This window comes from Natrix helvetica (assembly GCF_964273705.1).
Source record: "Natrix helvetica genome assembly, chromosome: 9".
NCBI classification, from domain to species: domain Eukaryota; kingdom Metazoa; phylum Chordata; class Lepidosauria; order Squamata; family Natricidae; genus Natrix; species Natrix helvetica.
In genome coordinates, this window is record NC_138560.1 from 8,727,145 (window position 1) to 8,755,137 (window position 27,993).

General features: G+C 42.6%; 1 protein-coding gene and 1 long non-coding RNA gene across 2 annotated transcripts; one reads left to right on the forward strand and one right to left on the reverse strand.

The window, feature by feature from the left end:
* Window positions 1–3,436: 3,436 nt before the first annotated feature.
* LOC309397018 lies at window positions 3,437–14,389 on the reverse strand. Its single transcript, XR_014176193.1, has 3 exons — window positions 14,334–14,389; window positions 6,759–6,818; window positions 3,437–3,483 (listed from the first exon to the last, which is right to left on the reverse strand). It is a non-coding gene; the product is annotated as an uncharacterized lncRNA (long non-coding RNA).
* Window positions 14,390–15,974: 1,585 nt separating this feature from the next.
* On the forward strand, window positions 15,975–27,014 carry TYROBP (transmembrane immune signaling adaptor TYROBP; the record flags this gene model as incomplete). Its single annotated transcript, XM_081962107.1, is given in 6 exon segments — window positions 15,975–16,062; window positions 16,065–16,142; window positions 19,079–19,099; window positions 22,921–23,058; window positions 25,277–25,305; window positions 26,478–27,014. Coding segments are annotated over 6 exon segments (426 nt in total). The 3' UTR covers window positions 26,550–27,014.
* Between the last annotated feature and the right edge of the window lie 979 nt (window positions 27,015–27,993).

The window sequence follows — 27,993 nt, forward strand, 5'->3', positions numbered from 1 at the left end:
AGCCACATGTGGCTCTTTCATCCCTCTGCTGCAGCTCCCTGTGGCTGGTCGGCTCCACAATTGATAGGGCCTTCAATTAGGACAGGTAGAGGAAAAAGAATGCCACGCTAGGAGGAGACTCTATGGTGGGGGAACTGGACTTCTGGTAGGCAGAGGAAAAAGAACAACACACTAGGAAGAGACTCTATGGTGGGGAAACCAGATTTCTGGTCAGCTCCAGAATTGAAGGGGGGGGCTTTCATTTAGGATCTTTGTGGCTCTCTGAATGTTTAAGATTGCTGACCTTGCGCTATACCATTCCAGACAAATGGCTGTCCAATCCCTTCTTTAAAACCTCCAGTGACTGAAGGTTTTCCACCCATAACTTCTAAAGGCAATCCATTTGACTGATTAATTGTTCTCTCCATCAGGAAAGTTCTCCTTAGTTCTAGGTTAGATCTCTCCTTGATAAGTTTCCATCCATTGCTTCTTGTTCTGCCCTCAAGTGCTTCAGAAAATAGGTTGTCCCTACTCTTCTCTGTGGCAGCCCCTCAAATATTGGATGACTGCTACCACACCACCCATAGTCCTTCTCTTCATTAGACTTGATGTTCCCAGTTCCCTTGACCATCTGCTTTGACTAAAACCATATGTTTTAGTCTCCAGATGCCTAATCATCTTCGTAACTCTTCTCTGCACCCTTTCTAGAGTCTCAACAACTTTTTTCTATCGTGGTGACCAAAACTGAACACTGTATTCCAAGTGTGGCATTACCAAAATAGTGTAAAGCATTATTAACACTTCACATGACCTTGATGCTATCCCTCTGTTGATGCAACCTAGGACTGCATTGGGGCTTTTTTTTGGCAGCTGAAGCACAGTGCTGGCTCATACTTAAGTGGTTGTCCACTGTGGGATCCCTCTCACAGTTACTGTTGTTGAATCACCTACTCTGTATTTGGGCATTTGGTTTTCTTGTTTAAGCTGGAGTATTCTGGGAGTTGGAAGTCCGCCATCTTAAAATGGTTAAGGTGTAACACTCATCTCAGTGGTGTTGGGAAGCAATTCTTAATGCAGTTGAGATCAATTCTGAATCAACTCTCACCTTCACATAACCATTTTCCGATCTGGTTATGGTGATTGTGTATCCATAAACCTCAACGGTCACCATCCCGGTATAGGAGACACGTTTACTCCCTCGGTTTTCATTCTTAGCGTAGATGTGGAAAGACGGGAGTCCGAAGACATCGCCACATGTCTTGGCAATGGTATAGGTGCAGGTCCCTTGGAAATCATACTTATGCTTATCAAATGTATTGTAGTGAGGGTCGCCCCATATCCAGCAGGTACCGTTCGAAGTTGGCACACAGGATGGTCCACCCTTGATCATCTTGCATTCAAGGCCTTTTTGACACAGAATGTTGCTGCAACTGAGAGGACCTAAGGACCGGATATGCAATTTTAATCATTAGTCCTATGTGAACAGAGGGATCAGATTCAATGCAAAATGCATTTTCACTGAGCACTGTTTTCAGCACTGCTCAGACCTGGCTTCGGGTTTCAAAAGTTTCATCTCAATGAGCTTCCTCCTTCCTTCAGCCCACACCTGCCCTCCAGCAAGTTCACCTAGCTATAATAGTCATATTATGCTATTTTAAGGCATCAGAATAGAGTAGAGTAGAGTGGAGTGGAGTGGAGTGGAGTGGGTGGGATGCAATGGGATGGGATGGGATGGGATGGGATAGAAGAGAAGAGAAGAGTGGGGTGTGAATAGAATAGAATGGAATGGGAGGGCATGGGATGGCATAGCATAGCATAGCATAGCACAGAACAGAATAGCGGAAGGTACCTTGGAGGTCTTCTAGTCCAACCCCCTGCCAATTTCTCAGGGTGACACTACAGGTGGTTAATTTAGTGATTGTTCAAAGATACAATGGCACTGGAAAAACTGACTTAAGGCCATTATTCACAGCACTAGCAGTTAGACTTATATACAGTGCTTTCCAGTCCTCTCTAAGCAGTTTACAGAATCAGCCTATGGGCCCCAACAATCTGGGTCCTCATTTTACCCACCTCGGAAGGATGGAAGGCTGAGTCAACTTTGAGCTGGTCAGTACCGAAAGCATCAAAATCCTGGCAGCGTGAGCAGAAATCACCTGCAACACTGCATTCTAAACACTGTGCCAACATGCCTCTTAAATATTCCAAATATCTTCCCATCCCACCACCACCTCACAAACTTGGGTATAAGTCAGAGGAGATTCTACTCACCTTGCAAATTAGAGCCAACAGTCCCATAGCTGTCCTGCTGTGTCACGCCCACAATAAGGACGCCAAATGCCGAATTCGGATGTTCCACTCTGTAGGGGAGAAGTGCTACCCGCAACTGATACAAGGCCCAAGAGAAAACTGTGCCGGGAATCGCATTCCATTCCAACTTAGGTAGGGGCTGGCCTCCCACTAGGAGCCCATTGACCTGCACAGTCTCCACCACCAAAATGGCAAAGTTCTGAAAATTAGCTTGCCCCACCACACTGTAAGTCTGACTGTATGTGCTGATATCCGGAATCCCTATCAAAAAAGTGTCATACGGAAAGGTTTGGTAAGTAGCGCCTGTGCTATAGAAAAAAACTTGAATGGGCACATCGCCTTGCACGAATAATGCTGTTTTGGGCAACAGGGCGATTTGGACGACTTGCCCGGCGTTTAGGTTTAGTGCCTGTTTTTGCGCACCCATTTGGTATTGTATGGCTGTGGTTTGGGAGGCCGAAATGAACACGATGTCACTCTTCGTCTGCCAAGGTATTGGTGGGATGATGTAGTTCGTCTTCCATTGCTTCACCGGTTGGAGCTGCTCAACGACAAAGTTACATTTGGTGTATTTCCACGAGCAGACATGACCCGCTATGACTGCCACGGGTGTCTGGGAGACAATTCTGGTGCCAGAAAGATCCCCCGTTCCTTGCAACTGGATTCCTTGAAAAGCCGCGAGTGTTACTGTAAGTTTACTTCCTGCAGGGTACGTCTTTCCATTTAAGACCACCTGGGCTTTCAAATGTATTTCTACCATGTTAGGCCCTTCATAAGATAAGACTGCAACCTCTGGAAAAGACCCACTGGGACCTCCCGTTGGGGTGACCACATAATACTCCGTCCCTGAAGCACTCCTAGGAAAGAGTTGGGAAATTTCACTACTCAGAGCCTTGGAGCTGAAGGAGACCACCGAGATGTCTTTGTTTGCAGAGATGCGAACCACGTTGGGGAACACTTTGCTACCTATGATTTCGATGGAGGGCGGGAGGACAATGGACTCCAGCTTTCCTTTGTGCACCGTAACGGTCTTGGTAAATTCGGTCCCACAAACGCTGCACGGCACAGAAACGGTGACGGTCGTGTCGTCAAAGACGCCCGTAATTTGAAGCTCTAAACGGGCGGCCTGGCCCCAATAATTTTGCAGGTAAGAGGTGATGAAATCTCTTCCTATGCTTTGACTCAGGCAGGTCGCTGTGTGGGGGAGACGAAAAGAAGAGATGGGGCGGGGAGAGATGGTTACATGGGATCTGCTCAAGGTCCAACTTCTTATGTTTTTTCTGGGTGTTTTTTTTTTATGTTTTATTCTCTCAGATACAATTATAAGTATACATTCACATAGTTGTTATTCTTCTTTATATTTGTCATTCTTATACATTAGTTATTCCATTTAATAGGTTATAATATACAATTTGAGTTGCTTTATTTACCATCCCTTCCGCCTGTTATAACACCACCTTATTTTCCCTTTCTCTTCTCCCTCCCTCCCTTCTCTACTTTCTTCCTTCCTCCTCTCCTTCCCCTTCCTTCTTCCTTTACCTCTCCCCTACTCCTACTCTTCCTCTTCCACTTCCTACCCTCTCCTTCTCTTTCTCTCCCTTCCACCGTCCTCTCCTTACCTCTTTCTTCCTTCCCTCCTCTTCCTCTCGTTCTCTCCTCCTCTCTCCCTTTCTTTTTCTGTTGTTATAGGTGACTCTTTCAAATCTCAGTTTATGTTTTCTTGGGATCATATTTCCGCAAACCCAAATATAGTTTAGTACCATTTCTTATTCCCTTACCTTTGCTGATTTATCCTAACTATGTTTCTCCTCCCCTTTATATATCGCTCTTGAATATATACTTGTATATTTAGTACTTTAGTACTCAAGGTCCAACTTCTGTTGTAGAAGCAGCTTCAACCCCATTTTAGCTTCTGTTTGAAAGGAAAAATTGTGCCAAAGATGCTTTTTTTTTCCCCAAGGGAGTTTCTTTTGTTTTTCCTTGAAGATGTTTCGCTTCTCATCCAAGAAGCTTCTTCAGTTCTGACTGAAGGATGGCTGACCATTCAATCAGAAACTGAAGAAGCTTCTTGGATGAGAAGCAAAACGTCTTCAATGAAAAACAAAGGAAGCCCAGTTGCCTCTTCAAAAAGCAACTTTGGGACAACCATGATCTGGATGAATGAGGATCTCCATAGACCAGGGGTGTCCAAACTTGGGAACTTTAAGACTTGTGGACTTCAACTCCCAGAATGGCTGGCTGGGGAATTCTGGGAGTTGAAGTCCACAAGTCTTAAAGTTCCCAAGTTTGGACACCCCTGCCATAGACAAAAGGAAGAATGAGGAACTGCTCCCATTATTAACCCCCACATCTAGGATTCAAAGGAACCAATGTAATGTCATTATATGTTCCCAGGTCAATTATGACCATTCCTGGACTCAAAGGCTGGAAGAAGGATAGAAATAAAACCCCCAAATTAGGATAAAGATAGGAAGTTTTTAGCTGAAGAAATCAGCAATCTTGGCTTTCATTAAATTATTGTGCAGAGTCTTTTTGAAGCCTCAGTCATGATTCTCAGGCATTCTTCCCAAGGGCCTCTTGGAAGACACCACAGAAGAACATCATAACGCAATATTTTTCTGCAGGCATCTCAGGGAGGTACGGAGTGGCCACACAACATCTACGTTTTTCAAGCAGGTTTCTCTGATCTAGGTCCTTCCAGATTTTCTTTCCCTCCTGGTCATGATGGTTAGGACAGGTAGGAGACGTAGCCTCAGTGCCTCAGAAAAAGTGGACAATTTTTACTCTTGCATATTTCCATTTTAGGAAAGGCAAAGAGGGCCATCCCTTTGCCTTTCATAAAATAGCTCATTGGTCCTACCTATCTACCCAAACCAAGATGTATAGCACCCGTAACCATTTCCTTTGATTTGGGGAGGAGGGAAGGGAAGGGGAGAGGAGCAGAGGGAAAGAGAGGAGAAGAGAGGAGAAGAGAGAAGAGCAGAGGAAAAGGGAGTGGAGAGGAGAGGAAAATAGGAAAAAGGAGGAAAAGAAAGGAAAAGAGCAGAGGGGAGGGGAAGGGAGAGGAGCAGAAGAGAGACGAGAGAGACGAGAGAGAGAAGGAGAGGAAGAGGAAGAGGAGGGAGGGGGGAGGACTTTTCTCTATCATTGACAGTTAATTATTTAAATGATTAACAATTTGTTGTGCTTGTGTAGAATCCAAATTTAGTATCTGAGGCATACTTCCCCATAGCGATTTACAGCTTTCTGAGTGATTAATATAATATAAGCATTATTTGCATATTGCCCCCCAACAATCTGGGTCCTCATTTTACCAACCTCGGAAGGACCGAAGGCTGAGTCAACCTTGAACCCTGTCAGGATCGATCTCCAAGCTGTGGGCAGAGTTTGCCTGCAATACTGCATTCTAACCACTGCGCAACCTGGGCTCTATGTGAAGTCCCATAGGTAACCAGATTCTACTTCCACGCAGTTAGTAACTTTGGCATCCTTCATCTTCCTAACCATTTCCACTAACTGAGCCTTTTCTTGATGTTTCAAAATCAAGAAGTACCCCTGGGCAACTTTCTCTGACTGGTTCCTCATCCTGAAACAAGTGGAACATGGCAATCTCTTTCTCAGGAGTGGTGCTGTGGCCTAGAGATGGAGCTCTCACTTCACAATCAGGAGGCTGTGAGTTCAACCCCAGGTAAAGGCAGATATTTCTCTCTCCGGGCACACTGAGAATATATCTGCTGAACAAAACTCCGCATTGGTGACAGGAAGAGCATCTGGCCATTAATACACTCTGCTAGCTCCATTCAGCTGCCCAGATTCCACCTCGCAAGGGATTATGGGGTCATTAAAAGAAGAAGAAGAGGTGGTGATGATGATGATGGTTATCTATTTCTCAATGATGACAGTTCAAGTGTATTTCAATAGAGGGAGCAAGGAACAGTTTCTTTAAAACAAAGGTACTGTATTTTTCGGACTATAAGATGTACCTTTTTGTCTCCCAAAAGGGGTGAAAATATCTGAGCATCCTATAGACCAAATATTGCCAAAGCCCCGCTCACCCACTGGTCATTTTTTGGGCTCTGCATGCCCCACTTTTGGGCCTTTTTTGGCCTCTTTCAGGCCTCTTTTTGGTCCATTTTCAGGCCTTTTTGGCCCTTTTGAGGTTTTCTTTGGCCCTTTTTTTGAAAGAAATGGCCTGAAAAAAGCCTCAAAAATGGCCCCAAAGAAGCCTTGAAAATGGGTTGAAAAAAGCCTCGAAAATGGTTTTTAAAAAGCCTTGAAAATGGGTAGAAAAAAGGCTGGAAAAGGGCCAAAAAAAGCCCCCCCCCCAAAAGGGCTGAAAATGCGGTGTGCGTAAGCCAAAAACCTTTTGAGGGGGTTGTTTTCCTCTTCTAAATTTAGGCGCGTCTTATAGTCGGGTGCGTCTTATAATCCCAAAAATACAGTCTTTTTAAAACTTTTGTCTTACTCACCCCAGAAGACTGAGCTGCAGAGCCAGAAGCAGAGGAGGAAGCCTTTTATCCTCCCCATAGCTGTTGAAAAAGAAGAAAGAGAAAGCCTTCAGATCAACAGTTCTTGGATGTGATACCTGAAACGCCAACAAGCTTCAAGCAGATATGAGTCTCCGTCACGGTTCCATTGTTGCTGTTTTCCAAAGCATCCCTGAGAACTTAAGTTTAGAAGAAACTCCTGGTATCATAGCAGGGAAACAAAACAAGTTCTGTGACTCCTTAAAAATTAACTAGATGATCACAATGGTTATAAAACAAACTTATGGGAAAGAAGAAGGCATGCATAATAAAAAAAGGAACAGATTTCTATATTTTATGCATGCACAAACATACACGTTTTGAAATGACAATCAGTTAAATGGGAATGCCATAGTCTTCGCCATAACAGGAAAGAGAAATCAGAAGACATTGCAGTGCCTGCTACTCAAAATCCAAGGGATGGATAATTGTAAGGCCCCTGCTTTTATTTATGTGGCTCTTTACTTTTAAACTAGGCCTTGAAAGGATACCTTTACCTTAAGCTGAGGATCTTACCAGGGGTGAGTGGCTGCCACCATTGCTGCCGGTTCGCTTCGCACATGCGCAGTTGACAGCAAATTGTTCTGCACATGCGCAGAACATGAAAAGATTAGTGAAAAACAAGCTGGCAATGGTAGCTGGATTCCTTCAAATTAGGACTGGGTCGTCGAACCTATAGAGGCAGCAGGCTGGCCATGCCCCTTAACCGGGGAACTGGTTCAGGGGCATGGCCAGCCTGCTGCCTCTATAGGTTCGGCGACCCAGTCCTAATTTCCACTACCAGTTCACCTAAACCGGTACGAACCAGTAGCAACCCACCTCTGGATCTTACATTATGTACGCAGCATATTGAGAGGACAGAAGAAGCTGTATTTATTTTCCATGCCTTGTAAGAATACAGCCTTTAAGTAAGCAACTTGCAAAGGGAAGAAGGATCTGAATCTTCACCTCCATTTACACATTCATTACACTCTGGCTTCGTATTGTGAATCAGACTAATAGGTGCTTTAAGATGTCGTGCCAAACCATAGTTTTAGCAGAGCAGCAAAGTTCATATACTTTATACAAACCCACAAGGACCTCTTTGGCATCTTTCAGTAGTCCTTTTCATAGGATGCCAAAGAGACCAAATTGGTGTTTGAGTCTTTACAGAGGCTTCAGGCATCCATCTCCAGCCCATAATTGGGCCAATCTTGAATCCTGACCACACACAATTTAATACAGCAATGCAACCTTTAGCCTGACATTGCAAAGCATTATGCTCCTTATGAACGCATGGAAGTTGTACCCTTTGGGTTAGCCAGAGGAGCAGGAGTCACAGTTAGCTTGAAGCTCTAGTGCCCCTCTCTTTTCTCCTCTCCCCACCAGCGACCTTAGAGAAGAGTTAACAATTTTGCTCTAGTTTACATTAGCACCATTAGTAACTCTTCAGCAATTCATTCTTGATTTGGTTCGAGCCGGCAGAGGTGCATTCCAGTGGTGGGATGCCAAATCTTTTCCTTTCCGGTTCTATGAGAGAACGCTCGTGTGCATGCTCGCACTTCACACAGCACTCAAAGACCGCCCTCGGTGTCAGCGCTGGTGAATGGAGCTGTTTTTTTTTTAGCTCAGCTGAGGAGCAGCAATCTACTCGGCCCATGAGTCAGCTGAGCTAAAGAAAACTAAGGGAATACAGGACAGGGAATGATAGGAAAGGGATGGCAGGGGCAGCTAGAGGTGGTATTTACCGGTTCACCAAGCTACTCAAAATTTCCGCTACCGGTTTGCCTGAACCGGTCCGAACCATCTGAATACCACCTCCGGTGCATTCAAAGTAACCTGTTTCATTGGAAATGCCAAGAAATCAAATTTAGCATTGGACATAGCTAGCTAGATAACACAACAGAACTAAGCTAAGTAAAGCTAGGAAGGTACCAACTCCTTCTTCAAACGACACAATTTGAGACAAAGGGAACCCTAGGCTCGTGTCAAGCTTGTTGTTGTTTGCTCTCGGTCTACTCCATTATAGTCAAACACGACTTCCCAGCTTGTTGCCAGAATAGTAGCACTACTCCACCCATCTAGAAACACGGCAAGCCCACCCAACGGAACAAGAATGAGCCCTCTTCCATTATACCTTCACTCGTCCGTCCTCTCTCCTGCAGACAAGTTCTGTGGATCCCATTGTGGTGTTCATGCCACCCATTTATATAGTTTGAGCAGTGAAGGCCAGCTTCTCCTTATCCTCCATCTGGAATTGTTTGCATCCCCCACCCCACCCACCCTGCTTGGAGGAAACAGCAGGTTCAACCTGCTGCCCTATCTTTATTTTAAAAATGCTCACGTCAGTCGTCCGCAAAAGGTCAAGTTCATGTGTCCCTGGTGGAGTTGGGATGGAATGTTGCCTGCCATGTCCTGAACAACATTCAAGTCCACAGAGTTCAATTAAAATGATTTTAATACATGAGATTCCCCACACACACACACACAAAAGGTCCTGCCTTTTTAAAAAAAAAATCAACACCCATCTAGATCGTGTGCAATTCATTTGTGCGCCTCTTGCATTCTAGAGACGCACTAGTCATTTCTCAGGCTTTCCCACAATGGAATCCTGATGTCCTATTATCCAAAATTAATGGGACAGAAAGTACCATCAACACAGTTCGAGCAGGCATACAAGGCACCGTGTTGTTTTGATCCGCCTGAGGTCCTGAGGAATCTTCAAAGCAACCAACTAAAATCTAGGTGTTTTGATTTGATGGGGCCAAGGCATCCCAGAGCATCCATTGACCTATATTATCTGGAGACTTAGCACAATCAAAGCTGATTTAACTAGTCATTCAGAATTTCCCTCTAAATGGAGCGGTAGTTTTAATTTCTGGGAAAGACATCGCCTTCAGATAGGATCAGTCTCAACGGTTGCAGCAAAACGGCTGATCCAGAAGGCAACTCCTCTGGACATAGAAACATGGAAAATCTAGTCACCTGGAAAAGATTATTGTAGCCTCCAACTCCCCAACCCGTCCATCCGCATTAAGGCTGACTTGTCATCAAACCCATTTAGCTTTTGCATTAATTCTGGCAAGGATTGTTTTCCAAATGTTGGGTATGCAAGTGAAACACGCAAGCAGATCTGTATGCCTAAGCCTGAAACTGAACTGGGGTTCCAATGGAAGATAATATTTATAGCTCGCGGTTGGAATGAGGGGTCCTTGGTCCTCTCTCAGCTTCGTTGCTTCCTCGCAAACGTTTCATGACTCAAACTAGGTAACATCATCAGTGCTAGACATGGTTTTTTTTAGATTAGATGAACAGAGTTGGGAGGGATCTTGTAGGTCATCTAGTCCAACCCACCCTTGCCCAGAACCTATATCACTTCTGACAGATGGCAGTCTAATCGCTTCTTGAAAGTCTCAAGTGATGAAGCTCCCACAACGTCCGAAGGCAACTTCTGTTCCATTGGTTGATGGTTCTCACTGTTCCCCTTATTTCCAGGTTGAATCTCTCCTTGTTCAGTTTCCATCCATTATTCATAGTCTGGCCTTCGGATGCTTTGGAAAATAGCTTGACCCCTTCCTCTCTGTGTCAGCCCCTCAAATAGACTGCTATCATGTCTCCCTTGGTCCTTCCCTTCACTAGACTAGCCATGCCCAATTCCTACAACCATTCATCGTATATTTTAGCCTCCAGCCCCCCCCCCCAATCATTCTGGTTGTTCTTCTCTGCACTTTTTCTAGAGTCTCAACATCTTTTTTTTAATAGTGTGATGATTAGGATAGGCAACTTGCATGGAGAGTAATATTTGCAAATATTCTGGTCTATTTCTTGTTTACGCAATGAGGCAGTATCCATAATCTGTTCTGAAACAAATCCCTAGGGCCGGGGGGGGGGGGGGATTATAACCATGCCACTTATGCCTGCATCCTACCTATGAAGCTTTTCTGCAATCTTCTCCATGTTCATAACTATTTGTGTAAATGACTCGGGGCCTGTTGCTTTACGCATATTTTCCCAGCATCACTTTGTATGAATTTCCCTAAGGCAGTTTTTTAAACATTCATGCTCCTGATGTAAACTTTTTTTTTAAATTGGCTGCTGTTATTTGAAAGTTATTTCAAATGTCTTTTTAAAGGCTCCTTGGCCAAACAAGCATTTAAAGTAAGCAAACGGAATCCCGCTTCCTTCCAGCCTTGAAGACGTTACCGAATCTGGTAATGAAATGACTGCAAGCAGACGATCAAGTTTAGAGAGTACCAAGGATGCCATTGAAGTCAGAGGAGACGCAACATTGCAACTACAGACAAAGTTGTGGGTGCAAACAATCCTCCTGTCGTTTCTGTCTCTAATACCCAATGAGCGAAACACCTATTCAAATGCCTTAGCCAGGCTTCTGTGAAGCTCACCTTGACCACTAGAGGGCACACTAAGCAAAATCCTCTTCCAAGGTGAGATATTATTACACTGCATTAAACTCATATTTGGTCTGTTGTGTTCTGTTCCTTTAGACTTAACTTCACCACCTCATTCAAAACAGTTCCACTGACTTAGACAAAGGGGCTGTAAAATTTTAAAAAAGACCATTTGGTCTAGCAGACATCGGGCTAGAAACCTAGAAGACATGAATTCTAATCCCATTTTAAGCACAACGTCAGCTGGATGACCTAGGGCCAGTCATTCTCTCTGAGCCCCAAGAAGAAGGCAATGGCAAGCCACTTCTGAAAATCCTGGCCCAGAAAATTCCAGGCTATCCATGCTGTCTTCAGGAGTCAAGACTGACTCAAAAGCACCATAATATAGAATAGAATAGAATAGAATAGAATTGAATTGAATTGAATTGAATTCTTTATTAGCCCAGTGTGATTGGACACACAAGAAATTTGTCTGGTGCATAAGCTCTCAGTGTACATAAAAGAAAATATACATCCATCACAAATCATAAGGCACAACACTTAATGATAGTTATAGGGTACAAGTAAGCAATCAGGAAACAATCAATATAATCCAGGAAAAATGAGGAACCACCTCATATTGGCTTGATAAAAGTCTATGAGTGCATTTGAATTATTTTTTCCATGGTCCCTTTGCAGGTTATCACAGGGCTTAAGAGGAAAAATGCCATCTGGAGCAGCGGTCAACAACTGGCGGTCCGTGGACCACTGGTGATCCATGAGAAAATTGTATGGTCTACAGAAACATTATTTGCATTTTTTATATTGCACTAAATACTATTTATCTTTTTTAAAAAAAAATCATATTAGTAGTCCGCGGGATTTAAAGTTATGAATTTAGTGGTCCTGGAGGTCCGAAAGGTCGGTGACCCCTGATCTGAGGCATTTGAAAGCAACGGGTTCCCCACTCGGAGACCAGTTTGTCTAGCTCATGAATCTCCTCGAAGATTGAGCAAGGAAGTAAGAAAATCAGGGACTTCCCCAAGTTGAGAAGACAGCTCAAACACCCAGAGTGTGGCTATCTTGGAAATAGCAGACGTGCATGCTGGGATTGGGATGTATGAAATAAAGCCTCCTTGCTTCATCTTTTGGAAGATAAGAGGCTTCTTGTAATGTTATCCACCTCCCAGGGATGAAGGTTAGCAATGAGCAAACTGCAAACATGTCAGTATGTCATTGCAACTTCGAGAATGCTTTAACTTGTTTCTATTGGGTTTTATGAATATTGATTTGGCTCTGCAACCGAACAAGACTAACATAGACATCAACGGATAATTAGAACTGCAGAAAAAAGAATGGCTACCAACTTGCCTTCCATTGAGGACCTGTACACTGCACGAGTCAAAAAGAGGGTCGTGAAAATATCTTCAGACCCTTCACATCCTGGACATAAATTGTTTTAACTCCTGCCCTCAAAATGACACTATAGGGCACTGCACACCAGAACAACTAGACACAAGGACAGTTTTTCCCAAATGCCATCACTCTGCTTAACAACTAATTCTCACAACACTGTCAATAATTTACCAAGAATGTATTATTATTATACAATTGTATCACAGCGGCCAGTTGTTTCACTGGATTTAGCATTGATTACTAGTCAATTATTATTATTATTATCGTCATCATCATCATCATCATCATCATCATCATCATCATCATCTTCCTTCCTAGTATCTATCTCTCTTCACTCATGACTATGGCCATGTTCCTTGTATCTTTCAATTTATATTGTTTTTATTTGTTTCCTAGTATGATTTGATAGCTTATTAGTAACCTTGACTATCACTAAGTGTTGTACCTTTTTATTCTTGAGGAATGTATTTTTAGTCTCCTTATGTACACTGAGAGCATCTGCACCAAAGACAAATTCCTTGTGCGTCCAGTCACATTTGGCCAATGAAGATTTCTATCTATTCTAAAAGCAATAAGGGAGCTTAATATTATACATAGTAACTGCAGCAAGATGGAAGAATAATGAAATACCCCCCAGTGGAAGATTAGATTATAAGCTTTACAGGACTTGCAAAAATGGTGAAGCATTTTAGTCAGGGTGGGAGGGGGGAGGGAACGATAAACAGTTTTTTTTTTCTGAAAGATTAGAAACTTCACACACACACCTCTTTTGCTGAAACAAGAAAAGACAGAATTGATGATTTATCGATTTGCGGATTAAAAAGAGTTAAAAGGGGAGAATTATAAAATAAGAAGAGGAAGAAGTAAAAGCCCAGAGTGACTTTACAGAGTGGGATGAACGACATATAAATGTAATTGATTAATTAATAAATGAAAAGAGGGAGGAAGGGGAAAGATGGTAACCCCTCAATGGAAGGAAGGGCAAAAATTGTAATTCTATATTTACTTTTTCTTATTTTTCCTTTGATTCTTTGTACTTGCATTGTATTTAGGTAAAAGGTAAAGGTTCCCCTCGCACATATGTGCTAGTCGTTCCCAACTCTAGGGGGCATTGCTCATCTCCATTTCAAAGCCAAAGAGCCAGCGCTATCCGAAGACGTCTCCGTGGTCATGTGGCCAGCATGACTAAATGCCGAAGGTGCAAGGAGCGCTGTTAACGATCAGAAAGGTTGGCAGTTTGGCGGTTCAAATCCCTAGTTCCGCTTAACTGAGTGAGCTCCCTTTACTTGTCCCAGCTTCTGCATTGTATTTAAACATTCTAATAAATAAATGTAGAGAACTTTTGTCTTAACATTGACATATATTGTCCCACATGTGAATTTTTCCATGAATTTGTTCTAAGGCACAGAGCTTTTGTAAACGTCTTTCCCTGATTTCATGTTTTAGGTTATATTAATTTTAGGCACATGTAACTTTTTTTTCAGATCCTCTCAATGTTATCGCCAACATTATCATCAAGCTGCACTACAAAGTTTAGATGCCTAGGACACCAAGTTTCAAATAATGAATAAATACATTTGGTTGGGGATTGATTGAAAGCTGCAAAATAAGTTTATCAATGGGAATCATTCTCCCCCCCCCCCCATTCATAGTTTCCAGATCCAAGTCCTTTAGAAGGACTGAGAAGACATTTTCATATATAAAGGGAATATGCATTTGCAACAGTAGCTCTTACCTTGTTGCCTGAGAAGGTTCTTTTATTTGCTTGTTGTCTTGATGTTCTCAATTTGTCTAGGAACAATAAAAATGGGCAAAAGCTTTAATAAGTTATTTCTTGAGGTGTTTTCCTGCTGCCTACCTTCCAACCCACTGTTAAAATACTTGCCTTCTTAATACCTCCCATAGCCCTTCCTTCCTTCCTTCCTTCCTTCCTTCCTTCCTTCCTTCCTTCCTTCCTTCCTTCCTTCCTTCCTTCCTTCCTTCTCAATTCAGATCACTACTTCTTGATTCTACTTTTGGCAACTGTGGTTATCAACCGGACTTCAATCTCCTGTTTAAGATGTTGGATAACCATTTGTCTGAAGTGGTGTAGTGTTTCCTGCCTAAGCAGGGGGTTGGACTAAAGACTTCCAAGATCCCTTCCAACTCTGTTATTCTATTCTATTCTATTCTATTCTATTCTATTCTATTCTATTCTATTCTATTCTATTCTATTCTATTCTATTCTATTCTATTCTATTCTATTCTATTCTATTCTACTCTACTCTACTCTACTCTACTCTACCCTACCCTACCCTACCCTACCATAGATAGATAGATGGACAGATGGATGGATGGACGGATGGATGGATAGACAGACAAACAGACAGATACAGACAGACAATGATAGATAAATAGATAGATAGATAGATAGATAGATAGATAGATAGATAGATAGATAGATAGATAGATGATAGATAGATAGATAGATAGATAGATAGATAGATAGATAGATAGATAGATAGATAGATAGATAGATAGGCAGGCAGGCAGGCAGGCAGGCAGGCAGGCAGGCAGGCAGGCAGGCAGGCAGACAGACAGACAGACAGACAGACAGACAGACAGACAGACAGACAGACAGACAGACAGACAGACAGACAGACAGATAGATAGATAGATAGATAGATAGGCAGAGACAGACAGACAGACAGACAGACAATGATAGATAGATAGATAGATAGATAGATAGATAGATAGATAGATAGATAGATAGATAGATAGATAGATAGATGATAGATGGATGGATGGATGGATGGATGGATGGATGGATGGATGGATGGATGGATGGTAGATAGGTGGGTGGGTGGGTGGGTGGGTGGATGGATGGGTGGATGGGTGGGTGGATGAATGGATAGAAAGGTGGATGGACAGATAGATGGACAGACTGACAGACAGAGACAGACAGTGACAGATGGACAGACAGATACTTTTACATTTCTTATTATTTATACGCCACTGAAATTCCATAAAGACTCTGGATGGCATATACCATAATTCAAAAGTAAAATTGGAAGAATTAAAAGGAGAGGGGGAAAGAGGCTGAACTAAGCAAATCCAAAAGGCAAAGAAGAAGAAGAAGAAGAAGGAAAAAAGGAAAAGGAAGGATAAACATACAGGCAACGTGACCGAAGCTGCTTCAGGTCAGAAGCAAAGCTGAGCTCTTGGCCACTTCTTTTTAAGTTGGAGTCACTTCCGGAGAACGGGGTTGGGTTTGGGGGTGGGGATGAGCAGGAGGGTTCTTGCTGACTTGATCCCATCACGATGACAAGTTCTTCCCTTTTTCTGAGGTTTCCTGCCCATAGCTATTTCTTTTCCTGTTCTCTCACTCTTCAGACGGATGTCACCACTGCCCTTCCAGTCCCAACGCCCTCACTCTTGGACGCTCACTCCCAACAAGAAAGTCTTCAGGGTCAACGGCAATCCCCCAACTTGGGAACCTCTAATATGGCACAGTTAGGATTCCCCATCCTCCCCATTCTCCTGGGTTTGGCCTGGCCTCAGTTGGGTGAGTTGGAACAACCCTTTCTTGCTTTCCTTCTCTATCTTGGCCTCCTTTGGATTTCATGGTCCCATTATTTTTTATCTCCTCTGGCTTTCTGGCTTAGGAAGAATTCGCCTTTAATTGACTATACCTTAATGAATATAATTTCCAGACATTTTCTCAGGTTGCATTTTAAGAGGAAAAATGTGTTAAAGCACATAGATCCTTCTCTCTAGTCTTCTGGGGGTGGGGGTGGCCTCCCAAAGCCAAATAATTCCTCCTCCTCCTCCTCCTCCTCCTCCTCCTCCTCCTCCTCCTCCTCCTCCTCCTCCTCCTCCTCCTCCTGGCCCTTTTCTAGCTACAGCCTCCCAGATCATCTTTTTAAAACCACCGTTTACTATATCTCTGAAGGGCTGATAGTTTCTCTAAAGCCTGTGGCCTTACAAGACACTTTACCAAACAGTTTGAGAGGGGAAAATATATCTGGAAAATGTTGGGGTGTCACGACCAGGGAAATGCATTATGAGAATAGGAGTACAAAACGATTCCTTGAGTCTCTGTTCAGCTCTCAGTAACGGGCTTTGTAATTCCTGTTCCATCACATCCAAAATGTACAAGCCTTCCTATCAGTTGCAAAGAATCTGATCGAGAGGGGAAGGAAGGCAGGACCGGCACATAAGTTGTGCCCTCTGCATGATATAAGAGCCTTGTGATACATTCCTCAGAGGACATGCATTATGGCTTAATGTGTACAACGGTACAGCTACAATCTCCGCCGCAAGTGTAAATCCTCCTCCCCATCTTTTATTTTAAAACGATTAAAAGACAGTGTTTTTCTCCTACTCCTTCTCTTCTAAATCACGAGTGAACTGGGGGGGAGGGGAAAGAGACATAAATTGGGAGATGGATTCCTCCCCCCTCCCTCGCCCTCTACCCAGCATCTTTGGGCTTGAAAATATCACCGATAGCTGGGTTCACACTCACAAAATACCAGATTAAGCAATAGTGCCTCTATTTATACCACTGGCATAAAGGTGGCATAATTTAAATCTCACTTATGTTTTTTGCGGCCTAGTGCGCTGTCAACCCACTAGGCTCAATATATAACTCAACCCCTTGCGCAATCTCAGAAAATTTATTGATTTAGTAACACGGAAGGTTGATACTAACAAGAGCAACCAGCTCCATTCAACACAACACAATCACCTCCCGACATCTGCCAGGCGGAGCTTTCTTTTTCCATTTCTTGAAAAAAGTTGGAAAAAAATTAAAGGCTTCTTTTTACAAAATGTGGAATCTTTGTTGATTTCGGCAGAGTACAGCAATCCAAGGGAACTAAAAGGGAAGTGATTGTTTTTGCCTCTCTGATGGCTTTACAAACCTAAAATTCACCCGTAGATGCAAACTCTCTATTAGAGTCCCTTTCTGGATAATCTATGGTGGCAAAATGAAATAAAATAAAATAGGTGGCAGAATCTTTTCTGACTACTAAATGGCAGATGCTTTCATGAGCTGCAGTTCACCCAGCATGGAAGTGGCTGGGTTGATGTGGGATTCCGTTGGGGTGAAGTGGGAGCCATGGCTAAACGCACACAAATCGAAAAGTGTCAGGCAATCTCAGACGGCCTCCAACCCTGTGTGGGGTTTAGCACATTACATCTGTTCATTGATTATTGGCTTGTAATGTGTCTCATGTGTAACTTGAGTATGCTTAACCGTCCACTCTCCCTTTCCTTTCTCCCACCTTCACCACTGAAATCTTACGTTGGTCTAACTCGGCGTTAGAGCTACTCATTCTATCAAAGTCATCCCTGGAAGGAAGGAATTTCTTCTTGTTTGTTTATTTATTTTTAATATTTTTTAAATATTCTTATTTATTTACAAACATGCAAAATACACACACACACACACACACAACTTAGATGTACACTACATTTACACAATACAGTACGAACAGGAACTTCCTGTTCTTTCTAATGGCAATTACCAATCGATACAATTCTCCTTATGTTATTTCCCCTTCTAGTATATTTCATTTGCATTTCACCATTTTTAACCCTTTTATTTTACTCGTCTATCTGCTATATTGGGCGATTACCTCTAGTACATTTAAACTCTCTTGAGTGTGTGTGTGTGTGTGTGTGTGTGTGTGTGTGTGTATATATATATATATATATATATATATATATATATATATATATATATATATATATATATATATATATATATATATATATATATATATATATATATATAATAATAATAATAATAAGTTTGAATTTATTAGCCGCTCCCTTTCCAAATAGGACTCGGGGCGGCGTACAATGGGGCATATAAAAACACAGAAAATATATAAAAGCACAACCAGGGGTTGTAACACAAATAGATAGATAGATAGATAGATAGATAGATAGATAGATAGATAGATAGATAGATAGATAGATAGATAGATAGATACATACATACATACACACACACACACACACACACACACACATATATATATATATATAAATATGTATTTGTGTTACAAATTAGCTCGAAATAGATCTATACTAGTCTCCCTTTATTTATTTATCAGTACAAATACAACATATATATATATATATATATATATATATATATATATATATATATATATATATATATATATATATATATATATATATATATATATATATATATATATATATATATAAATTCTCCTTAACTACTATCTTTGGGTTTTATTGACTTCTTTCATTTATCCTTGTTTCTTTCCTCCATCCACCTATACCATTGATCCCATATCTGGTAATATTCTGTTCCTTCTTTTCCCTGGATTTCTTTTGTTAATTTGTCCATTTCATCTTGTTTAAACGGTGTTGCAAACTAGATTGTTTAAATGGTGGCTTTGTTGAAAATGGTGTCACAAACTAGATAACAGACCCAGCCTCTTTGGTTTTTTATCTCTTTCACAGGAGCTGCCCAAGTCGCAAACGGTAAGAGCCATTTCACTTCCCTGTTTGTAAATAGTTGCCTCGCCTATAAATGACACACACAGAGAGAGAGAGAGACAGAGAACAGGGAAGTGCCAGAAAAATAAATGTGTCTTGGGAACAGCCTTTGCGAGTCTGGTTGTCATGCACAGGTTTTGAACTGCAAGTCCCCTCCAACTCTTTGTTGGCGTATTTATGCTGCCTGGAAGATTGTGGGAGTTTGTTTATCATATATATAAAAACAAAAAGATTGAATATATATATATATTCCCACGGAGAAAAATCTATGTGGTCACTAGAAGTCAAATATGACTTGATGGCATGTAATGAATCAATCTGATATATATCATATTGTTGTTTCACCAGCTGGAGATGGCACTGGCTGCTCCCCTGTTTGACCCCAAAGAGCAAATTGTGTGAAGTGGGTTGGGGGTTGGGGGTTGGGGGAGAGAGAGAGAGTGACTGGGTGCCAATCCTTGTCTAGCATTTTGCCACACTAGATCTGGAATTAAAATCCAGTCATATCCGTAAGGCATTACGTTGGACAAAGATGATTTAGACAAGGCAGCTTGTCCTCTGGTATACAAATAGGCGAACCGTTGCTGTTTAAATTTTTAGTGCCGCACCAATTGTTTCTCCACACTGCTTCTCTGCGGGAGAACTGCTAACATTGGTAATTAATATGCTACGTAGGTATATATTTCTTAAGTGCATGTTCCCTTCTCAGGTAGATTTCTCTATAGCAGGAATGGCGAAACCTGTAGGGTTAGCATGTCAAAAATTTGGAAAATGCCCAACTTGACTCTGCTGTCATCTCATACGCACACGTATGCACAGAGAGGGAGGGAGGGAGGGAGGGAGGGAGGAAGACAGAGAGACAGAAAGAGACAAAGAGAGAGACAGAGACAGAGAGGGACAGAGAGAGAGAGAGAGAGAGAGGGACAGAGAGAGAGACAGAGGGACAGAGAGAGGGGGCTAGAGAGAGACAGAGAGACAGAGACAGAGAGAGGGACAGAGAGAGAAACAGAGGGATAGAGAAATAGGGATAGAGAGGAACAGAGAGACAGAGACAGAGAGAGGGACAGAGAAAGACAGAAGGACAGAGAGAGAGAGATAAAGAGAGACACAGAGAGGGACAAAGAGAGGAACAGAGAGACAGAGAGAGGGACAGACAGAGAAACAGAGGGATAGAGAAATAGGGATAGAGAGGAACAGAGAGACAGAGAGAGGGACAGACAGAGAAACAGAGGGATAGAGAAATAGGGATAGAGAGGAACAGAGAGACAGAGACAGAGAGAGGGAGAGAGAGACAGAAGGATAGAGAGAGAGGGATAAAGAGAGACACAGAGAGGGACAAAGAGAGGAACAGAGAGAAAGAGAGAGGGACAGACAGAGAAACAGAGGGATAGAGAAATAGGGATAGAGAGGAACAGAGAGACAGAGAGAGGGACAGACAGAGAAACAGAGGGATAGAGAAATAAGGATAGAGAGGAACAGAGAGACAGAGACAGAGAGAGGGAGAGAGAGACAGAAGGATAGAGAGAGAGGGATAAAGAGAGACACAGAGAGGGACAAAGAGAGGAACAGAGAGACAGAGAGAGGGACAGACTGAGAAACAGAGGGATAGAGAAATAGGGATAGAGAGGAACAGAGAGACAGAGACAGAGAGAGGGACAGAGAGAGACAGAGGGACAGAGAGAGGGGGGATAGAGAGAGACACAAAAAGGGACAAAGAAAGGGACAGAGACAGAGAGAGAACAAAAGTAAAACAATTCTCAACACCTCAGACCTCTGCTTCAACGCTAGTGCCACCACTGTCACTGACAAAGACCACTTTGTGCCATTCTTCAAGGTCTGTCAGCTTTTGGAGAATGGTGTCACTCTAATCTTCTTGAAGCAGCTTCAAAGAGTGCTCTTCTGCAGCCTCTGCAGCCTCCGAACACTGCACAAAAGCACAACCTACCCTCACAAGGGTTTTATAAGCTCCACTTCTGGAGGCCTCAGAAGCTGCACGAGAACTCACCTCATTTTCATGCGGCCTCTGAAAATTGTATGAGAAAGGTGGGGGGGGGATGCTTTCAAGAAAAGTTGTCATCTAGTGTTGATGAATACTGGTGTGTTCCCCCCCCCAAAAAAAAAACACTGTGGTGTGACACCTTTGACATGTATATCATAGGTTCGCCTTTGCTGCTCTATTGACTTCTCCAGATTGTGGAACAAGCCCACCTGCTTGCTGTCAGCTCTGGTGTAGCATCTGGTGTTTTCCATCTAGCCTCCAAGTTCTGCATTCTATAGTATTTATTTATAGATTCAGTCTGGTCGTCCTTATTAAAAGAAGAAAATGCCATTTGCAATTTCTCCATTCCTTCCTCTTAAACCGATAGGCCTATTGGAAATTTATGTGCGCCATGAATTTTCACTCGTTTTGAATTTCTGCCCTGCTGCTGTACTGTTAATGGAGAAGTGCCCCTAATGATGAAACTCACATAGATAAAACTGCATTAGGTGTAGGGAGGGGGGGAGAATAGCTTGCAGAAATGGTCACCACCACCTGATAAAAAGATAGCAAGACGCGGAGAATTGTGCACAAAGGTGCTTTTTAATATGCAGGCGGTACTTTACTTTACCGATGCTATATAATTCTATAAAAGTGAAAGAATGCTCGTCCTTGCATTCAATCTCTAGAGTGATAAATAAAAATTACAAGCTGAACTTTTTAAAACTCCAATTTAGCAACGGGCAAGAGCAGCCGCGACTCGCTTTTCCTGTTTTCTTCTGCTGATCTTTGATTATCATAAATTCAAACGGAAAACTGTTTCTTATCTGCTCCAATTGTCTGACCCTTTCCCCGAACCTGCTCCAACTATTGTAGGCTACAAAGGCAGGCAGGAAATGGAGTGAGTAACCAGGTCTGGTAGAAAACAGAAAATGTGCATATTGCTGCTAACTCTTCTGACATTAAAGATGCAAGGAGACTCCCTAACTTTGCATCTGTCCTAAATTGGGGTGATTCTGCAGAGAAGGTTACTTTGGTTTAATGGTAGGATCAGCCCAATAGAAGAGAATATCCGTAGCTGAGCTATGGAATTCTTGTTGCGCTCCGAGCTTGGTTGTTTGGTTGCAGATGTCTCACTAGAATAACAGAATAGAGTAATAGAATAACAGAGTTGGAAGAGACCTTGGCGTTCTTCTAGTCCAACTCCCTGCTTAGGCAGGAAACCCTACACTGCTTCAGACAAATGGTTAACCAGCATCTTCTTTAAAAAGTCCAGCGTTGGAACATTCACAACTTCTGGAGGCAAGTTCCTCCATTGATTAATGGTTCTAACTGTCAGGAAGTTTCTCCTCAGTTCTAAGTTGCTTCTCTCTTTGATTAGTTTCTACCCGTTGCTTCTTGTTCTGTCCTCAAGTGCCTTGGAGAATAGCTTGACTCCCTCTTCTTTGTGGCAGCCCCTGAGATATTGGAACACTGCTATCATGTCTCCCCTAGTCCTTCTTTCTCTTAAGCTAAACATACCCAGTTCCTGCAACCGTTTTTCATATATTTTAGCCTCCAGTCCCCTAATCATCTTTGTTGCTCTTCTCTGCACTCTTTCTAGAGTGTTATCTACTTAACCAGGTAACATGCACTGATGATGTTACCTGACCAGATAATAAAGCATCTGTTTTGCAAACAAACAACCAAGCTTAGGAAGCGCTTAGGGCCTCAAGGTAGGACCAGCTTCTCATTGCCAAGAAATTAGGGCAGAAAGGATATGTGAAGCCCCAGAAAGCAGATCTCTATGCTTCTCACCGTTCCATCCTTTCTTTTAAAAAATCCTCAGATTGTGGCCATTGCTTTCGGATCGATCCCGGCACCATTGCGGGAGTCGTACTGGGAGATTTGTTCCTGACTTTGCTCATTGCTCTGGGAGTCTACTACGTGGTCAGCTGTATCTATAAACAGCAAGCAACCAGCAAGGGTAAGAAAGAGGAGAGATTCCCCCCTCCCCAGTCCACACTTTCCCCTTGAAAGGAATGTCAGTGCTTGATGGTGCATGGATTTAAGTGAAAGAGGCTGTGTGTTCCAGCAAATGGCGGTGTGCTGAAAGCGCAGTTGGCAGAGTAGATGGCGTGTGATGGTCTTGACCCTCACTGCTTTAGCATACCGTCCGTGCCAAGTACAATCTGCACAGCCTCCAGAAGACAAGGTCATAGAAGCGGAGCTTTTCAAACTTGGCAACTTTAAGGTGACTGGACTTCAACTCCTAGAATTCCCCAGCCAGCTTCGAAAAACGCCATTCTAGATTGTAACACATCCCTGGTGCTTTTGCAAAGAAAAGAAAAGAAAAGAAGGGCTTATGCCCATGATGGCGAGCCTTTGGCAGCGTGCCTGAAGGGGCACATGGAGCCATGTCATGCATGGCATTGCCCATTCCTCTTCCAGGTTTCTGGTGCCCATGCACATGTGACGATTAGCTGGCTTTTGTGCATGCGACAGTGCCAGACACCGGAAGAGCTGGCCTTCATTATCCTGTGTGAGCACGCACGGCCAGCTGATTGTTGCCTGCGTATGCGTGGCAGTAACCAGAAGACCTCCGGAAACCCCCTGGGCAGCTCCTCTTCCTGGTCGCGACCCCAACAAGTGCATGCTCACGAAGTGCTCCCTCCCTTTTTGGCACTTGGTACTGAAAAGGTTCATCACTGGCCTCTGCTTTCTTTATCTATACAATTTGTGGATATTTTTTCACTTATTTTTCCCCCATTTAATCAAGTTGGCTTTGCTATAATATGGGGGGGGGGGACCAATGCCTCTGATTGCTGCAAAGCAAGGATGTCAAACTCGATCGCGTCCCGTGACATTTTCTGCCTTTGCAGAGCTGGGGTGGGCGTGGCCTGTGCAGGACGCCTCCTGCCCGTGGGCCGCCAGTTTGTCAGGCCTGCAAGAAAATGGCTGGATTCTCATCTCAAACTAAATTAAATGCTTTCTTTTTCTGATTTTTAGCAGATGAAAAGGAAGAGCTTCCCTCAACCTATCTATGACTACAGATCTATATCTATAATCTATATTTATATCCTATCTGCATCTATCTATTTCTCTAATACCTATCTGTCATCTGAAGTATTACAAAAAGAGGCATTAAAATGGAGGAAGGAAGCAGAGGAACAAGCTAAAATTCTTCAGAAAGCCACCTTGGTTTTACAATACAATACAATAGCAGAGTTGGAAGGAACCTTGGAGGTTTTCTAGTCCAACCCCCTGCCTAGGCAGGAAACCCTATGCCCTTTCAGACAAATGGCTATCCAACATCTTCTTAAAGACTTCCAGTGTTGGGGCCTTCACAACGTCTGGAGGCAACTTCTGTTCCACTGATTTTCTTTTAAAGTTTTTTATTAGATAAACATGGAAAAAAATTGGACATAGTGGGACATTTCTGGCATGAACATTTCCATATAGTGATTCGATCTTGCAACAATTACATTTTATATCCATCACGTAGGTATGTGCTGTCAGACAGATTACTTGTCCATTGATCCTTTCTTTTATATAATTACTAACCATACAAATACATATACAATTCCTACCTATCACACATTCTTAATACCATATTTTCCCACTCTTAACCTGTCTGTGTTTTTCTGTCCCAGCCTTTTTCCCTCGTTTCTAACCATCGGTGCCACTTGTCCAAGATTTCGCGATATTCCGTCTCACCCTCAGTCAGTCTGTCCATTTCTTGCGCATGTCAGTATCTTACTTATTATTTCTTGTTCTTCAGAGAGGCACCTTTCTAAGGAAGTCAGTCTAAAGAAGTCAGTCTTTTTTTTATTTTTAAAGCCCAAAGAAGGTCAGGTGGATTTGTTGGAAGATTCAAGTTGTGCAATCGTAGCTTGCAGCCGCAGCCTTTCAATAAACCGTCAATCACAGTTTCTATAATACAATAATACAATAGTAGAGTTGGAAGGGACCTTGGAGGTCTTCTAGTCCAACCCCCTGCCTAGGCAGGAAACCCTATACCATTCCAGACAAATGGCTATCCAACATCTTCTTAAAGACTTCCAGTGTTGGGGCATTCACAACTTCTGTGTCACATCCTTTCAGCAAGTGAGATAATACAACCTCCGCTCCCACCTCTTGGTTCTCTTTTTGAATTCTCAAAAATATGTTTCATACACTCATACTCTTCTCTTTCTTCTTAACAGAGAAGGCACAGCATGAACCTACCTATGAGGTAAGTATAACGTACAAACACAATATTTACTTTTCTTCCTAAGATCTCTACTGTGGGCTGTGGAGTGACAGCTGCAGCTTCTCTACTAGCCTGGAAGGGGGGGGGGGAAACCAAGGAGTTGTTGACATTTAATATTGCCTGCACACAACACTGGCCCTACTACAAGAAGGCAGGTTGCACGCGGTAGTAAGGCTGGGTTTGTTTGTGAGTCAGCTTGTCGTGATGGTGCACCCTCCACAATTTGGGCAGGTTGTTTTGAACACAACGGCTGTCTTTTGTTAAGCCAGGTTTAGAATTTAGGGTGTTGTAGGAACCAAGGAGTCAGAGGGAATGTAGACCACTATGTGATTTCTTGGGTTTTGACTTAACGTGAATCCAATCGTGATCGTTTGTTAAATGTGTGTTATTGATTCTGCGTTATCAAGCTGGTGTCCACCAGGCATTCCCAATAACTAAGAATTTTATCACAGATTTGTCCAAAAGTCCGAGAGTTTAGTTCCAATACCTGTAAATGTTACTAAGAAGGGGAAAACTAAGGTAAAGGTAAAAGTTTCCCTCGCACATATGTGCTAGTCGTTCCCAACTCTAGGGGGCAATGCTCACCTCCATTTCAAAGCTGAAAAGCCAGCACTGTCCGAAGACGTCTCTGTGGTCATGTGGCCGGCATGACTAAATGCCAAAGGCGCATGGAACGCTGTTACCTTCCCACCAAAGGTGGTTCCTATTTTTCTACTTGCATTTTTTACGTGCTTTCAAACTGCTAGGTTGGCAGAAGCTGGGACAAGTAACAGGGACTTACTCTGTTATGTGGCGCTAGGGATTCGAACCGCCCAACTGCTGACCTTCTGATCGACAAGCTTAGCATCTTAGCCACTGAGCCAACGCATCCCTAGGGGAACACTAAATGCAGCTAATTCATAATTGTTGTCATCTCTTGGCTAAATTGAATGATTATACATTATCAAATAATCTTTACTCTGGAGAGTACAGATTTGGGGAAAATATAACCGGAGGATGGCTGGTTAATGTTATGCCTGATTTGCAGATTTCATGAAGACATCTGGTTAGGCTCAAAAGAAAATGTTGGACTAGTTGCTAATTTATCAGAGCTTAAGATTCTTTGGGAAAAGGAGAATGATAATGTACATACATCCTCTTTTTTGACCTCACAGGAACTTCAAGGGCCGCAAAGGGATATATACAGTGACATGAAAAATCCAGGTCCCCGAATTTCTTACAGATAATCTTCCTCCACTTCCTTGACCTTCTAACATTGAATAAGAAATTCTGAGATTGAAGTCACTTTCCGAAGACCCGCTCCACTGTTGTGTGCAAGCTTTCTATTGTGAAGTTCTACTTGAGGGCTTTCCCTATATCACATCTTGCACTTCAATCAACATTTTAGTCTATTTTCAAAACTGCCTGTGTCTCCCACTACACATCCTTGCTACTCTTTTAATGGGTGTGTCACCTAGGGTCCCTTGAGCAATGGATGTGGCTTATACATTGAACCAATAAGTAAATAAAATTAGACATATTTAGGACAGTATTACCAGTATTATCTGAATCACCATCTATTCCACCCCATTGGTGGTCATACCATTGAAAGAGTTGTTCAGGAAGTGTGAACTCACTATTCTCCAAACAGAAACATTATTTCTGCCCAGATAGGGGAGATGAACGGCATAAAAACGTAATAAATAAATAATTTAAAAAATTCAAAATAGACAAATTCTGGCGTAGCAATCCAGCCCACGTCTCTCGTCAAGACTCGCAGACCTAACTGAATCTGAGTTGCCCCCATAACCATATATCCAAAGAAGGCTTGCCTGGAAGATTTGGGGAGTCTGTTACCCTGTTTCCCCGAAAATAAGACCTCCCCAAATATATTGCAAAACAGTTGCAGCCATGAGGTAACCACGCTTGCCATCTCCTGCACCTCAAAAATAATAAGACCCCCCCCGAAAATAAGGCCAAGTGCTTATTTCGGGGGTCAAGGGAAAATAAGTCCCTGTCTTATTTTCGGGGAAACACGGTAGATTTTTTTCTCTGTGGAAGCCTCTCAGTACCTTTTTTATTTTTGCTCAAAAACAAAAAGATTGAATTCAGACACAGCTACCTTTAGATTTTGAGGAAATTTACGTGAATTGAAATTAATAGGGTCTTCAAACCTGATATATTTGATTTCAATGAAGTTCATTAAATTCATTTCCAATCCAATAATTTATATCCAATTTAGAGGCCCAGTCCTCCAGAAAGCCCAAATACATGATTGTTATGGAAGATGTATACGTTGCTTTTATCAGTGCTATTTGTTTATTAATTACTTCTGGTATACACTGAGTTCCAGGGAGAATCATTTCCCATCAACTGCTTTTAATCAGAAAGTCTAGAAAGTCAACCTTGGACCTCCAACATGCAAGCAGTTGTTCTATCAACTAAGGGAAGAGGACATCTAAAACAAGGGTGTTCAGCCTTGGCAACTTTAGGACTTGGGGACTTTCAAATCCCATAATTCCCCAGCGATCATGGCTGGCTAGGGATTCTGGGAGTTGAAGTCCACAAGTCTTAATGTTGCCAAAGTTGGACACCCCCTGATATAAGAGCTCCTCATTGTCTTTGCTTCCTGTTTAAGTACATGGCTGAGACATTCGGCATCTTGTTTACGGATTTGCTATACATTTATTA